The sequence below is a fragment of the Falco naumanni genome, chromosome 4 (genome assembly GCF_017639655.2).
Source record: "Falco naumanni isolate bFalNau1 chromosome 4, bFalNau1.pat, whole genome shotgun sequence".
In the NCBI taxonomy this organism is placed as follows: Eukaryota; Metazoa; Chordata; class Aves; order Falconiformes; family Falconidae; genus Falco; species Falco naumanni.
Window position 1 is genome coordinate 55,064,774 of NC_054057.1, and position 15,781 is coordinate 55,080,554.

The window sequence follows — 15,781 nt, forward strand, 5'->3', positions numbered from 1 at the left end:
TTTCTGTAACAGTACTGTGTTTCTCTGTTGTCCATTTTATTGATTTTAATTCTTAAGCTGCGTTTTAATTAGCTCCTTTTCTGGGAGTCTGTTTGATAGCATGTTCAAACACTGTTTGTGCAGCTTTTGTGAGTTGGTCTCTGAAGGCGTCATCTCTGTTGCTATCAGCTTGTTTATTTGAATATTTCAACTCTACTCGGTCTCCAAAGCTGAAATTGTTCCCAATCTGACCTGGACCAGAAGAATGCTCCCTGTTGTTTGACTTTTAAATAAGGATTTTGAATTCCCATTCACAGCTGTCTTTCTGATTTTTTTCATTTACCTTAGATTCCAATTCAGTAATTGCTATCACTGTCTTAAAACATCTTGTAAATTATAACTAATTAAATGAACAGAATGATGTCTTATTCCACTTTGAGTATTTTTAACAACCTTTTTTTTGTTTTTTCAATTCAGTGCTTTTAAATAACTTCCATCCTGTTGCTTGTCCTTTATTTGTTTCCCTCCAGCTCAGTGTCTCTTTTAAAATCTCATTTTCAATTCATTTTCTTCCTTGTCTTTTCCTTCCACTCTTATTTATCGTTTTTTCATAGGCTGCTTTCATTTGCTAATTGCATGGAATATTTGTTTTCTGTAGGGTATGTCATGTACTTGAGTTACACCTTCCATAAAACCCTTAAAGGACTATAGTTTTTGAAGACAGGCTTTCATTTTTGTTCATTTTTTTAGATGCTTAGAAAGCATCCTCTAGGTTACATACTCGTTATTTTACGTAGAAAAAAAATGAAGTGTTACTTGGAAGCTTTTGGGCTTTTTCTGCTCTTGCCCCTGACTCCGTATTGTGTGTGGTCAGCAGCAGCACAGGTGCAGTGGTCTGACTTGTCTGAGAAACACTGAACCTCCCACAGGTGCTTTGTCTCAGTGGTCACATCTTGTGTGGCAGATGCAAAGTAAATACTCCAGATGTTTGTCTGAGTCTTAAATTCAGCATGGATAAGATTTCTAAGCAAGAAAATGAAAGAAGAAAAAAGCGTGGATATACTTGCCTATATGATAATGCTAACTGTGCCAAACTAACAGGTTTTCTGATTCTAGTTCTCAGTGTTTGCAAGATAAAAGCTTCTAATTTTCACTTTACTTACTCTGTCTGCATAATCTCTGTAAAGTCACTACTAATATTGAAAGTGTAGTCTGCACATCATAGGTTAGTGAGGCATGATTGCGGTTATTGCAAGGCAGATGGGAAGAGCATTTCTGCCCACAACAGTAGCCTAGTTTTGATCATTATTTGTTCAATCACACTGTTCCAGTGCTGCCCTGAAGCACACAAGCTGTAGTTCTTAAATTGATTTTCTGCTGTTCCATTTACCGATATTCTTATCTTGAATAAGAATTACCCTATCTAACTTCAACAAGTCACGTATCATCTGTTCTCAGATAGATCAGCCTTCTCGTATGCGTTGTGTAAGAGTCCTGACAGCCCGGGCACAGCTAGAAGCTTGTGTGCGAAGCTGCTGGAGCGTGCCTGCCCCTCCTTGGGGAAGTGTGACAGCAGGTGGTACCCAGTTCACAAAGCCCTCCCATTTTTCACGCTTAGGTCAGCAAAACCTGGACATCATAACTAGTGTAGAGGTTACTTTCCAATCCAGTAGATCCAATGTATTAATTTGCCCTTCGTCCAGTAGGAGATCACTTACCACCAAGTTCAGTGTCGTTCCAATGCCATTCTTGGCTCTAGGAAGTCGAAGAACTTCAGTTTCTATCAGGCTTGTTTTGTAGTCACATCTTCTGTGACTCTGAAAAGCACTTTATTTTAAAGGTGCTAGTGAATGTTGCCAACAGTATAAATTAGGGAGTTTAATGGAACTGATTGAAGGAAAATTAATTGATAGTTTCAGTTTAAATCAAGTCACCATTTTTAAAAGTTGAAATTATTTTCCTTATATTTTTCAGTGCCTTCTTTGGACTGTTGTGATTCATCAGTTGGAGCTCAGATTATTTCAAAATCAAAAGAACTAGGTAAAGAATGTAAATGCTTGATCTTTGGTCATTTAGCATATTTTAAGGGTATATTTTTACATGAGACAAAAACTCCTTTTTCTGTGATTTTTATAACACACCGCATTAACTATCCTTCAGTTACCGCAGCATGCTTTTCATTTTTTTTCTCATTCTCTCTTGTTTCTTCTCTTTTGCCTGCCATACCTACACTATAATAATTACTTTAAGTTATGCTTTGATTCTGCAGACTTAGTTGCTTGCCTTAATATTAGCAGTGATAACAGTGATGCTGAGTCAAGCATGTACACAAATGTTTACATGTTTGAGCTGTAGGAGGACACAACTTCTCTGCATTTGGTTTGTGCTAGGAATTTATAATGTTGACAAGCCTACCCACAAGTCACTTTTTATAAGGATAGTGCCTAACATCTTCCATCATGTCAGAATTTTTTTTTCTATTTGATACTGCACAAATGTAGTTCTGCGAAGGTCAATCTGAAAAAGATACGTGATTTTTTTTGAAGTTTAGAACCAGGCGTGTTTTGAGGTGTGAGGTGTTATATAAAATATTTTTGGTTAAAGGGAGCGAATATTTGTATGTTTTCAAAAACTGTGTTATCAAATAATTATTTAATTGGCTCCAAAGAGCAAAAGCATCATTGTAGCCTCTTTATTATTTGGTAATTCCCGAAGAGTTCCCAAATCTCCACTGGCAGGGCGCCGGCACAGGTGACAGCACCTTTCTACACAGTGAATTAAGGAGTGTTAAGAGTTCATTGCTAGTCCCAACAATTATCATGTAACAGCTTGAGGAGGAGGCAATCTTGCACATCTTGGGAGACTTGGGTTCTACCCACCATTTCCAATTTGATCTTGAACAGCTCACTTGATACAACTTGGATTTTGTCTGCCAATAAAATAGGGCTAATAACTTGCCTGAGTTACCAAGAGTTCTGGGAGGCTTAAGGTCATTAATAAAATGAAGTTTAAGTGCTGAGGGCTGAATGAGGACCTTGGCCAATAAGCAATAGGAACCCAAAGTATGACTGGCACATTTTCTGTGAGTGCCAGGAAATACCCTGCAAGGCACCAGTTTCCATAATCAAATTGTTCTTTCTAATGAGTCTTTGATGTAAGTTGTTTTGTAGCAATATAAAGGATTGTTGCTGGATTTGACATCAGGCTCTTAAATTATGAAGCTGTAACTGTAATGTGTAAGACAGTATCAGATATCTCTGTTTTATTTATACCAGTTTCCTCACTCATGAATCAGCTCCATACATGTGGATTATTAACTCTTAGAAGTGCTATTCCTAAAAATCTAAGACTTGTAAATTAAGGAGTTTTATATTGCTGTTATGATTCATTTAACTTTTATAGACCCACCGAAGACATACACCCAGGATGGAGTCTGCTTGACAGAATCGGGCATGTCTCAGTTACAGAGCCTAACTGTTACAGTACCGAGAAGAAAACGGACGAAACCAAAGCTTAAACTGAAGATTATAAATCAGAACAGTGTGGCTGTGCTTCAGACACCCCCAGATGCCCAGTCAGAACATTCAAGAGATGGGGAGATGGATGACAGTAGAGGTAGCGGTCTACTTTTGGCGCATTTTGTATCTTGGAGCATTGCAGTACAAGTGTGTATTGCAAATATCCCTGGGATTTTTTTTGGTACTGATACTCATACCTTCTGTACAGAATGCTTTATGGAGATTACTTGAACAATTGTCGTGGCTCATTGTTGTCAGTTTCAGAGATTTTTCTTGTTGTTCTATTTATGGGTCATCCATCCTATAGGAAACTCACCTTTCTCAGGCTGGCAACACTGGAAACGTGAGTTGCCTTTTTGTCTAATCATTGGGTTACCTGTGAGAAATACTGTGCACTCACTGAGTGCAAGTGTAGTCTGAGGATCTCAAATTCAGTGCAAATGCTGTTTGAAAGTGGTGACATTGGCTCAGCAAAGCAACATGTAGGTCACTGTAAAGCTGGTATTCAAAACAAAGTGGAAAGCAGAGTAAAAAGTTCTTTGCTGAGTATTTCTTCTTTCTGAAGGAAATAAGGTGGGGTGACCTGAGGGAAAAAAATAATTTTCTTGAATTTCCCTAGACAATCCTATAGGGAATGTTTGTCCTCGTTCCAAAGTAGAATTCAAGACAGAATTTGAATTTAGAAGTGATTTCGGATGTTGCTCTAGTTCAAGTAGATGATGCTGTACGTAGAGATCTACTGAAGGTTTTCAGGTTCCAGGATGGCGTATCTGTGTAGTATGGAGGGAGGAAAAGATTTAACAGTGTTTTTGTGGCTTCCAGTGCTGAGGAGAGATGAGGGCATCTGGCTAACGCTTGCCTTCTAAACACATCCTGTGCATGGGCATGACATTTCAGTCAATGGGAGAAGCCCCTGGGAGAGCTCCTTCCACTGCAAGTCTAGATGGAGCAAAGATCCACCTGTCCCAGGCCACCAGGGCTTGTCTCATCTGCTTCCCTCACAGCCGAGAAAGCACAGCAGCCCCAGCCAGAGGAGACTGAAGGTGGGAGATAAAGAGTGGGAAAGCGCGTAGGAGCAGCCAGCCCCATTTCAAATCCCTGCTTTTCAACACTAGAAACAGCAGCCAGCATGGTGCAGTAATGTTCTCCTGTCCTTTTTACTTGGTCTGGCTGTACATCCTGATAAGCATGTTGGTAGAATAGGTGTTAATCCGAGGCCTGAGGAAAGGCTTACTTAAGGCAGGTGTGAAAATCATTACATTAGTCAGGCAGATGTCTGTTACCAGAGGAACAGAGGAAAAATAGGAACCCCACCTCACCACAATCTAATATGTTTCTGTTTGTGCAACACTGCCTCGTTGTTAATCAGATTAAATGTCATAAGAAGCTTTTTTTAGGTATGGAGAGTATACTTGAGGTAACTGGTTTGTTTAACCATCAGTGCAGCTTCACTGTTAACTTGTTAATATCAATATTGTTCCTGTTGTTTGATTAGCACATTCTTACTGTCTGCTGTTGACTAGAAGTGGTTTGGTTTTTTTTATAACAGCTTTCCTTTATTTGTTTATAACCTTTAAAACAGTTAACTACTTGTTTTTCTTTCATTTCCTTCAGTATTCACAGGGTTTGGTATATTGTCCTAGCATTATACTGACTCTTAAATTTCATCTCATACTTTCATGTATGTCCGTCAGCTGGGTTGTTGAAAGCTAAAAAGCTTTTGATTTTGGTTTGAAGGCATCAGGGTAGAGAATTAGCCATTTCACTTGGTCTTTTTTAGTGGTTTAATCATTACTTTTACAAACATGTGCCTGTTTTCTGTATAACTTTGTCTAACTTCTTTATCTGCTTGTTGGCTTCTATAAATAGCCCTTTCCAACTAGATAACAAGATACGTAAATGTAGAGTATGAAAGGGAGAGCCAGAGCTTCCACAGAACTTAATTTCAGTTCTGATCACCTTTCGTTGCCTTTTTGAGAGCTAGAGCATGTTCATAGATGTGACAGTAACAGCACAACATGTACATGGTAGATTGGCTGGATTTCTTGGAATGTGCTCTGTAGAGCGGATCAGTGCCTGTTCCCTGAATGTCTGAAATTTTCGTATGAGCATCAGAGTGAATAAAGCTGTGCCACAGCTTTGACTGGAGCAACATAGTGTAGTAGTTCCAGGAAAGGGGAGAAAGACCTTTACTTCGACTCTAAAGTTCTGGGTGAAAGAAAGAGGCTGTATCTGAGAAAACTGAGCTCATGGTAATTTTGTTACCATCTCATCTATAGGCTTTCATCAGGTTCCGCATTTCATCTGGTGTTCCACATTTTAAAGTCCACTTGATGAAAGTTCAGCTTGCTTTGGGAGCTTCAGCTTTGGTAGACTTAACGTGGCTCTTCTGCTACTATTTGTAGAGCTATGCTTTGTAAGTAAATGGGAAGGACCACTGTGGGGTTTAGCATTTGGCATACCGCTTTGTGTAGCAGGACACGTTAGCACTCTAGCAGGTTTCTCTTCCGCCAGAAGTGAACACGTTGCAGAGGGTTGACCCATGCTCTGGAGAGGAGGAGGGAACTGGCCGTGGTGGTCAGTGGGGACTGCTTTTGCCAAGCCACTAGCTTTGTCGGTTGAACTTCTGTCTTCATTGATGGGAAAGTCTGGTTTGTGACCCAGCCTGTGGAAGAGCAAGGGTTGTAGTTCTGCCACAGCAGAAGTGGTATGAGAGAGTCCAGCTCTGTCTGTCATAACAGTATTTCAGTATTTCTCCCTCTCACAACTGTATGTGGTTTTAGACCATATAGAATTATACACCTAAATCCAAAGCAGAGAATTAGAATTACAATATCTTTTCAGGGGTTAGAGCACATTTAATTTTTCAAAAGCTTGACAATAGAATGAAGATATGAAGCCATTACTGTGTTGATATTTGGGGGTATCAGAAACAGAATTAACTCCCTCGCTCTTCAACACCAAAGGCTTTTTAATGCCGTCATACCTTACATCTGTTTCTACCCTGCTTTCCCACAGAATATAAACTCTTAACTCAAAATTACAGTCTTTGTCTTCAAGGCTGAGTAATTCCTTTGGGCTGAATTTTCTAGTATATAGTTAAATTCCTTTTCACAAATAAGTCTGCTTTCATACGGCTTCAAGTCAAGAACTCTCTAAACAAAGAGTCATTAAACATTACCTTCCAAGTACAGGCTGTAGTTTTTCAGCCTGTCTGCTAAATAAAAAAAAGGCCTACCAAAGAAAACAGGACAGTAAACAAAATGAAGTGAATCTTGCATGGTCAGTTGTAACCATATTCCTTGATGTATGGCTAGAAATTGGTCAGACACTTAGAAAATGCAATAGCACAGGCATCTGAAAAGTTCACCAAAAAAATTCTCAGATTCACATATAGTAACTATAGCATTTACTCTCTGGTCTTGTGTACACATCATCTCAGAGGAAATGTATGTATATACTGGGTCTGTGTATAGGTAAGGTGGGTTTCGCAGAAGTGTTTGGAGAGTATGAGTAGCTATCACCCACCCTTTTGGGAAATCTGTCAGTTTTAATCAGTTTCTCAGAAATCGGTCAGATGTGGACATTTTGGAAAAATAACTTCTTTCCCTTCTCCAGTTAAAGTTACCGTTGCCTCTTTTCTGCAGAAGGTGATCTTATGGATTGTGATGGAAAATCAGATTCCAGCCCAGAACGGGAAGCTGTAGATGATGATACCAAAGTGGCAGAAGGAGCTGATGGGATTAAAAAAAGGAAGCGAAAACCATATAGACCTGGTAGGATACAATAATTTTTACGATTGTGTGTCCCTTGTTTGTTTTAACACTTTTTTTTTTCTGTATAATTAAACAAAAAATAAATAGAAAACAGTATGGAATTCTAAAGTATTCTACTGCTAATTGTTGATTTTAGATTTTTTCCCCCTGTTCTGTTTAAAATAGTTTTTAGTCCTCTTATCAAAATATATTTCCAAAGGTTGCTGCTTAGCAGTGTGCTTGTTCTTAGTATGCTGTCAATTATTGGATAGTAGTTCAGATCTATACCTTGTATTGATTCTTAGCTTGATGGGAAAATGTACTGTATTAATATGATTGATGAAGGGCGGTTCTTTTGTGTGTGTGTGTGTGTGTGTGTGTGTATGTATGTGCATTTGGCAATATTTGAAGTTCAGAGAACTTTCTGCAGGTGTCTTATTTTCTGAAATACTTCATAGGAGTAAATATTTGTAGATGACTTCTGGCAGTGAATTTTAATGAATTCAGTTATTGGATGGATTAATTTATTTTAATTTATTAGGGCAGTCAGCTCTTAATTATCTTGACTGTGGATTAACCATGTGTCCTGGGTGTAGAAACACTTGAGCTGTCTCCAGGCAGAAAAAGCTAGAGATACCTAAGTGACTCTGTAGGAAGTAGCTCTGATGCATTAGGGCTGAAACTGAACCCAAGATAATAAACTGTGCTGAGACACCACATGGCTTTTTGAAGAGCCCCTGTACCACATACCTTGGTATGTCTCAGAGTCTGTGTTAACATGGTGGTTTTGTATTTCATTATGCAGCCTCCCACTACTGTGGGTAAGTTGGTTGCAGTCTTTGCAGTCGTGTATTTTCACCAGTCCCACCATCCTGCTTGCTGTAATGGGCCATACCCTCTGGTTATGAAGATGGAAGGGGAGGAGAACAGAGGCAATGAAATGATTGAGGATGTGAAGGCAAGGAGTACAGTGAAGGAAGGAAAGGAAGCAGGAGTTACAACACGGTCTAGTTTCTCTTGCTCCTCTCAGTAGCTAAAAAGATCTGTACCACCTTTTACTCTCCCCACATCATTTCCCACACAGCCGTGTAAGAGCCCTGTCTCAGCAGGCCATACCCGTGTGTATATTGCCTTCCGTCATGGGCCCACCCTGGGGAGATAGTGTTACAAACCTACATCACTTAACAGAGATTTCCTTTTTCTCTGCACTCTACCTCAACAAACCATTTCTTTCTACTGTCGGGTCCTCAAGAGAAGAGAAGAGAGTTTTGTTTGCTTGGTGTGGGTTTGGATCATGAGTTGAATAGCTTCTGTTAGTTTTCTGCAGCCAACAATTTCCCTGAAAAATGAAACAAACCTGAATCTGATGCATGTACATACACACCAACTGCAAAGGATTAGAAGCACTGCAGTCACTCTTTGTTAAGGGATCCTGGAGATTCAGGCACTATGATGTTGATGAATTATCCTTTTATTTTGCGATCCGTCCTTCTCTAGCACCATCATTTGGAGTGATGGGCTCTCGAGCAGTTTGTAGAGGTTTTTTGTGGTCCTTTAAGGCTCTTTAATAGATTTTGTTTGGTAGATTGACTAACAATTCATCAGCTTACAAGGGAAGGGAAAACCCTTCCCTTGTAAAAGTTGCCTTGTTGAAAGTGGCCAGGTTTGGTCATTTGAACTTGTGGATGATTTACAATCCTGAAATTTTGATCTTTTGTGATAATTATATATATACCCACCAAGACATTAAAACTCTGAATGAAAACTCAAGTATCTCAGATTCATTCTTAGACCTCTACAGATGCAGTAGTCCCTTTTACCTGCAGAACAACCTTGGCTGTCTTTGTTACTATGAAACGTAGTTTTTATCAATATACTGAATTTTTGTTTTCTTGTTAGGTATTGGTGGATTTATGGTACGTCAGAGAAGTCGTACAGGGCAGGGGAAGACTAAAAGATCTCTCTCCAGGAAAGATTCTTCTGGATCTGTTTCTGAGCAGTTGCCTGGCAGAGATGAAGGTAAGTGCAGAAACTTTTTTTAAAATTTTTGTTCGTGCTTAATGCAATAAAAATAACGCAACTCATCAACATACGATTCTTTCCAGAGTTGTGCTACTGAGGAATAAGTTTTTTGTTTATCACGATGGCTTTATTAATTGAACTGAAAATACTCATTCCTCATACTTATACTTTCAGCAGAGCCCATGATTTACAAAGAAATTGAAAAAATGAATAGCAGGCTACTGTGGGAACAAAATAGCGAGCATTATAAGGACTGCTGTATTGTGTCAGAGCTCTGTTTAGCCTAGTTTTGACTAGTAGAAGACAGAAAAAAAGTGTAAAAAAAAAAAGGTAGGTTTAGAGTAATCCTCTTTCTCATACACTTTCCTCCAGATGTTGTCCTGATCCAGAGGTGTCTCTGGACCATCAGTTTTAATATTCACCAGTGTTCCATGATCCACAAGTGTGTCTGATATTTTTATAGATCTGTTTATGCTCTGGAAAATCATACTTTTAGTGAGTTCAATGATACACTATTGCTGTATGAAGAAATAACTCCTTATTTTAAACTGGATGTCTACCAGTTTAAGGATAAGCTACCCTCACATTTTATATTATGAAAGGTTATTTTAAAAAAGTCACTCCTTATTAACTTATAATACAGAAAGATTTTCTAGACGTGTGGTATTCCACCATCAGTTTTTGCCTTTTCCAGGCCTGAAGAATCCTGCTCTGTTTGGTCTCTGCTTTTAGCAAAGCCATTTTAATGCCTTTTGACTCTGTATTACTCAGTAGATTGGGCACCTTACATGAAGTCAGATTTTATTGATGGGCCTTGTTCTCTTGCTTTCTATGTGTGATTAAAATATTTCATCCATCTGGATTTGCTCACACTATCTAATCTAGAAAATATGGAGGTATCATTAAGGTGAGGTGTGGAGTGTATTTAGTTCAGAGCCTGATCTGTATAAGGTCAGTAGGAGGAGGCAGCTGCTTCTAAAGGTTTGCAGATACCATCTCAGAAGACTCTGGCCTTGATTTCTCCTATTATTCTCTCCTGTCTGTTTAGTTATTGTGTTTTTAACCTTTCTAGAGCCAGATTGGTCTCTTGCTATGTATTTGTACAACATGATGGAGGCTGAATCTTTACTGCAGCATCCAGCCAATATTAAAAACTAATAGTTAAATGCTGTCCTTGCTTGCATTTGCAGACCTACTTTATGAAGCCAACAAATGTTTCTTTAATCAGCGCAAGCCAGTATTCTAGTTAGATTCCCTAACTAGATACAATAGATACGTTTGCTTTCCTGGTAATATTAGTGCTATAGCTCTGTTTTCCTGCTTTATATTATTTCTGTGTAGTATACAAAATTGTTTCAGATAATGCTGAAAATTTTGCTTTGAAGTTTTTCATTTCTATAGGGATCTGCTCCTTTAAGTAAAAAAAAAAAAAAAAAAAAGCTAAAAGTTAATTCCCCATTCTGGGTAACAGTACAATGCATATTGTTAAAAAACAATATTCTTAAACAAGTATTCTTCAGCTAAAAGTTTGAGCTTCTTTTTGTGTGCTCAGGCACAATTGCTTGTTAAGAAAAAAATAACTCAGAAAATCTTTGTGTTTTAAATCATCATAGCTTGCTGAGAGCCTGCTTCTCAGCTGCCAGTACTCACCAGCCTTACCAAGTTTTTTGCTCCTCTTGTCGTGTTCCACCCCCTTTCTCTGCAAAAGCTCACTCTGCAACAATGCAGAGGTCACAGCGTTGGTTAGCCGCATTCTACTTGCTGTCCTCTGAATATGGTACAAGAGATTACTGCAGTACAAAGCATAGCTGATTTTACCACCAAAATAACAGAGTTTCTTAAATGACTTCCCAGGGTCCTTAACTCCATCTGATTAGCTATGGCTTTGGCAAGATAGAAGTGTCAGGACTTTAAAAGTTCTGCTTTTACCTGCAGTGTTTTGCCTGGTCTGTTGAAATAAAATACTGAATGATTGATGAGCACTGTGTCCTTTTGTGTTCGTTAGAAAAAACAGTGCCACTTTGGAATATGATAGCTGAATAAAGGTGTAATTTTTCTTGAAGGGCATCTTTGTAGATATCTTTTTCTTGCCTGCCCATTATTTGTACAACAGTCTTTTTCAGATTTAAGGAAAAAAGTTTTTTACTTTTAATTTGAGAATAATTAGTTTATAAAATGAAAGGTGATGAATGTGTAACTCAGCACTGATGATTTTGGAGATAATACTTCAGTGGAATTAGCTTTCAAATATCTGATTGAATGGCACCTATAATTTCTCTGAGATTACCAAATTCTTACGTGGCTTGCAGATATGAAAGGTAAAGGTCTGTCTTTAGCCACTCAGGTACAAGAAGATAGTGATGTGACTGGTATCACATACAGTATTTCTTACTGCCAGAGCCCAGCTTATCAGGTGCCAGTTCACACCTGGCTAGATAAAAGCCACCTTTAGAATACATCTAGAGTGATGTTCAATAAACCCATGCACCCAGATAGGTAGCAAGATATGTTTGGCATGCTGCCACTGTACGTTTAGAGCAAGACACAGAGTACTTTATTTATTTGTGCCTGAATGTTACTTTTTAGGTTGGACAGAACAGCTGCCAGACACTCCAGTTGAGGAGTCTGCCCCAGCTTCTGAAAGTACTGAGAAAATAAAAAAGCGTTACAGAAAAAAGAAAAATAAACTCGAAGAAACCTTTCCTGCCTATTTGCAGGTAAAACTACTGGTGTACATCTTTACGTGTGTTGATGCATAGTTCATTTAAAGCTTTAATGTTTCTTTTCTGATTCCAAATTCATTCCAATGAAATGGTTTTTCTGTCAAGAATGTTCATAAGTTTGAACAGAAAGCTGTATAATATGTTAAATCTCCAGTCCTCTGGTGTTACCTCTCTCTCCCCACCCCGCCATTTGTTCTGAGAGAGGAGACGGGAGGAAAGAAGCCACCTTTTCTCTCTGAACTGACACATGACATTTTCAGCATTCAACTCTGTAGGATGTCTTTGCATGTTATTTTCTTAAGATACTAATCTTTCTTTTCAGAAGATTATAGAATGTTATTTGGTAGGGGAAACTTGTTTTCCTACAGTTTTGTGGGGTTTGCATCCCCCTACCACAATAATCTCTGCTCCTCCACTCCGTTAATTCTCTGACATCCCTAGCACGTAAGAGGTAGTAGTCATGGATATTAACCACAGTATTAACGGTGATTGAGCAAATTGCTCATCTTCAACCAGTTTAAAAACTGACTGGTTTATATACGTCTCTCACTGAGAACATTTTTTGGTTTGCTGTTCTTCTTAGCTACTTTTTTCATGAAAACTTTACTGTCTTGTAGATGTTCACCAAACTTCAAGATGTAGACTATATTGGGATTGAAAGCAAAGAATTTACAAGAGGGGCAGAGCAACCTCTGTCTACAAGTAATTTGTATTTTGTATATGGGGAAGGAGTTGGAAAGAAAATACTTAAGAAACATTTACTATGGATTAATGAGGATAAATATTTTTTCCTTAATGCACATTTTAGTCCTGTAAAATACAGAATATTTCTTAGATTCTTCTTCTGCTTACGTTGGAATAACTGGTACTGAAAAATCTGTATCTTTCGCTTTATTTTTAGCAGCTGTATAGCTGTATCCTAAATCAAAATTTTAAAGACTACCTGAAAACAGATAGAGTTCTTATATAATGAATAAAAATTGGCTTGAGAATGTGATAGGTTGTTGTCAAATCACTGAGTACCCAGGCTTAGGTGAGTGGTAGCTTTTATAGAATATTTGAAGAGATACTAATGTAAGTTAAACATCTTAAGGTGTTTTGTTACTGTAGTTTGACGTTGGGGTGATTTTGTGGTAACTGAAATGCAGTGGATGGTAGTTCTAGAATTTGGACCACAGTGTGCTTGCGTGTTTTTCATAAACTTCTTGTGTGGTCTTGATCAAGTTCCCAGTAGTATTCTCCTCCTTCAGCTATCCTTTTTGTGCGAGGAGAAATAATTTAAATGTTGAAAAACTTGTGATATATAGCAACACTGTATTGGCACTGTCTGTGCCACATATATCTAAGATGACTATTGTTTTTCTATCTAATTTAGGGTGTCAATTTAATCATAAAATATTAATCATATAGCTACCTCAGGTAAGCTGTATCCACTCCTTGTAACCTGGAAGAGATACTGCCATATTGGAAGGCATGAGAGACTTGAGACTCTGGTTTTATATTTCTAGTAATCAATGGCTTTTAATTTTAACTTTGTTGATACCAAATTTTTCAATAGATACAGTGTTTTTCCTACATTGAATCATGTTGTCTTGTTTGCAGGAAGCTTTCTTTGGGAAAGACCTACTAGATACCAGTAGACAAAACAAGATGAGCCTAGATAATTTACCTGAAGAATCACTTCCACTCTCATGTAAAACAAATCTGACCACCAATTTCCTGGATCCTTCATCTGACCCCCTTCTTAGCTCAACTTCCACTCCAGCTCAGGCAAAACTAGGACCTCAAGGTATACAAACATAATGTTAGTGATAATTCAATAGTTCGATTTTGTTGTTGCAACTGGGGCTTTTCCAATCTTTTCCACTTTTCTCACAATGTTTTTCTGATTCTGATTTGTCTGATTTCTACATTCTGTATATTAACTGCCCTTGAGCAGTTAAGTTACATTGGTAAACGGTGATATTCAGAGGCTCCAGCTGTTTCAGAAGGAGCAGTGGATGGTACAACAGTTGGCATTTAATGCAAATCTGAAACTTGTTGACTGTAACGTCCATGTCTATAAAATCCATGAAATTAATTCTGTGTAAGAATAAGCATACACATTCATTATAGAAGAAGACAAAATTACTCTAATTAAAAGGTAACTTTTAGTAGTCTAGTGAGTATCAGTTGGATGAATATCATCCAACTTCTATTTTCTTTAATGTTTTAGATTATTTTAGGTTGCCAGTCTCCTCAGAACTTTTGGCTCACCATGTCCTTTCTGAACATGAGTGCCCTTTCCAGGTACAGTTTGTAGCCTCTAGGCAATCTTTTGCTTTTGCTGTTGCGAAACCTTACTGAATTTACAGCTGAAAGTTTTGCAAATAGCCAGAGGCTTGTGAAGTGTTGCTGAAAGGGCAGCTTCACACAAAGAAGCAATTAAATTGAAAACCTCACTGTCCCGACCAAATTCTTTTTTTCTCTGTGTCTTGTAGTATATGCAGTTAACTGGAGGTGTCTTACCATTCTGTATTTTTTAAAAAACTGTTACTATTTCTTGTATATGTTAGATGATTTGTGACTTGTCTTTCAGCTTGTCCTCAGAAGTTTTTCCATGTAAAAGTGTTTACACACATTGATACAGTTTCCCATGTCCAGAGAGTCATCTGCAGAAAGGTCACTTATTTCTGATTGTTGCTGGGTGAAAATCAGCTAAATAAAAGGCAGAAGGCTACATTATAATTAAATATTGATTGCTATACAGTTGAAATTGTGGGTAATAGAAAAGGCAAACGTTAACTTCCCCTGAAGGGGAAACCACTGCAAATGGAGTGTTTCAAGGTCTGTATTTCATTGTTTCCAACACTACAAGAAGACATGCTTGCGTAGACTTTTTCCACTGCAGTATTCTTTTGAAGTCAGAGAAACAGGGATTCAGACGTGTTTGTTGACCTACCTGACTGTAAGATTAAAGTCACTAATGTTCGTGTATTATGGTAGTTCAAGGTTTTAGAAATTCATGAACTTGATGTTAATTTAATGTTGTCTTATTCCAAAGTTTAAAGGAATTTTTAAAAAACCTGTTCTTTATGAATAAGCAAATTTGTAAAACTGTAATTTCATCTTCTTTTTATTCAGAAATAAATCATGATGAGGTGACTATTAGTAAATAAATCACTAGCTACAGTTTTAGTGGATAACCTGCTGTCTTTCCCATTTTATATATGAGATACTGCTTTCTGGCCATAGGAATGTTCTCAACAATTGTCTCTCAACTGTTCAGATTTCCAGCCAAAACTGTGTCCAAATGGAGCTGTTTGTTGTAGTTGGAGCGCCAGTGGGTGAAGTCATCTGCCAGTATTGATCAGTTCCAGTGCAGTTTTTCTTAACTCTTTCACTGTGGCTTTGTGGGAGACAGTTATTTCCACAAGAGCATCCACACATGTGTGAAAGAGATTAATTCTGTGTGTTGGAAACCCTGGTAAACTGGCTAACTGCTGAGCTAGCAGCTGGCTAGTTTATTTATATTTAAGGCAATACCTTCTGGCTGATATTGCAGAGGGGCTGGAGGTGAGAACAGTGTCCCAGAGCACCTGTGATATTTTCATCGTTTCGGTACAGACCTGGCTTTGGAGCAGGAATAATGTGAACTGCTTTATTCACTGCGCTGGGAGGTGGTAGGACTGCCTGGTTACAGTATGCTGTTTTCCTACAGTGCCATTTCTCACAGGGATTGCTGACTCCTGTGAGAGTCCTTGCTTAACTGGTTAGGTCTTTTCAACAAGGAAAATGTTCTTCT

At 38.2% G+C, this 15,781-nt stretch overlaps 1 protein-coding gene across 14 annotated transcripts in view; it reads left to right on the plus strand.

Moving 5' to 3' along the window:
* The window catches only part of KMT2C (lysine methyltransferase 2C), a 198,498-nt gene that overhangs the window by 137,422 nt on the left and 45,295 nt on the right, over positions 1-15,781 (plus strand). For 12 of the 14 annotated variants that reach the window (XM_040593317.1, XM_040593307.1, XM_040593312.1 and 9 more), the window contains 6 exons: positions 1,954-2,019; positions 3,382-3,594; positions 7,145-7,273; positions 9,152-9,271; positions 11,861-11,991; positions 13,600-13,786. In XM_040593317.1, the coding sequence (XP_040449251.1) occupies positions 1,954-2,019; positions 3,382-3,594; positions 7,145-7,273; positions 9,152-9,271; positions 11,861-11,991; positions 13,600-13,786 (846 nt within the window). The remainder of the gene's footprint in view (positions 1-1,953; positions 2,020-3,381; positions 3,595-7,144; positions 7,274-9,151; positions 9,272-11,860; positions 11,992-13,599; positions 13,787-15,781) is intronic. The other 2 variants (XM_040593315.1, XM_040593320.1) reach the window with 2 other exon arrangements.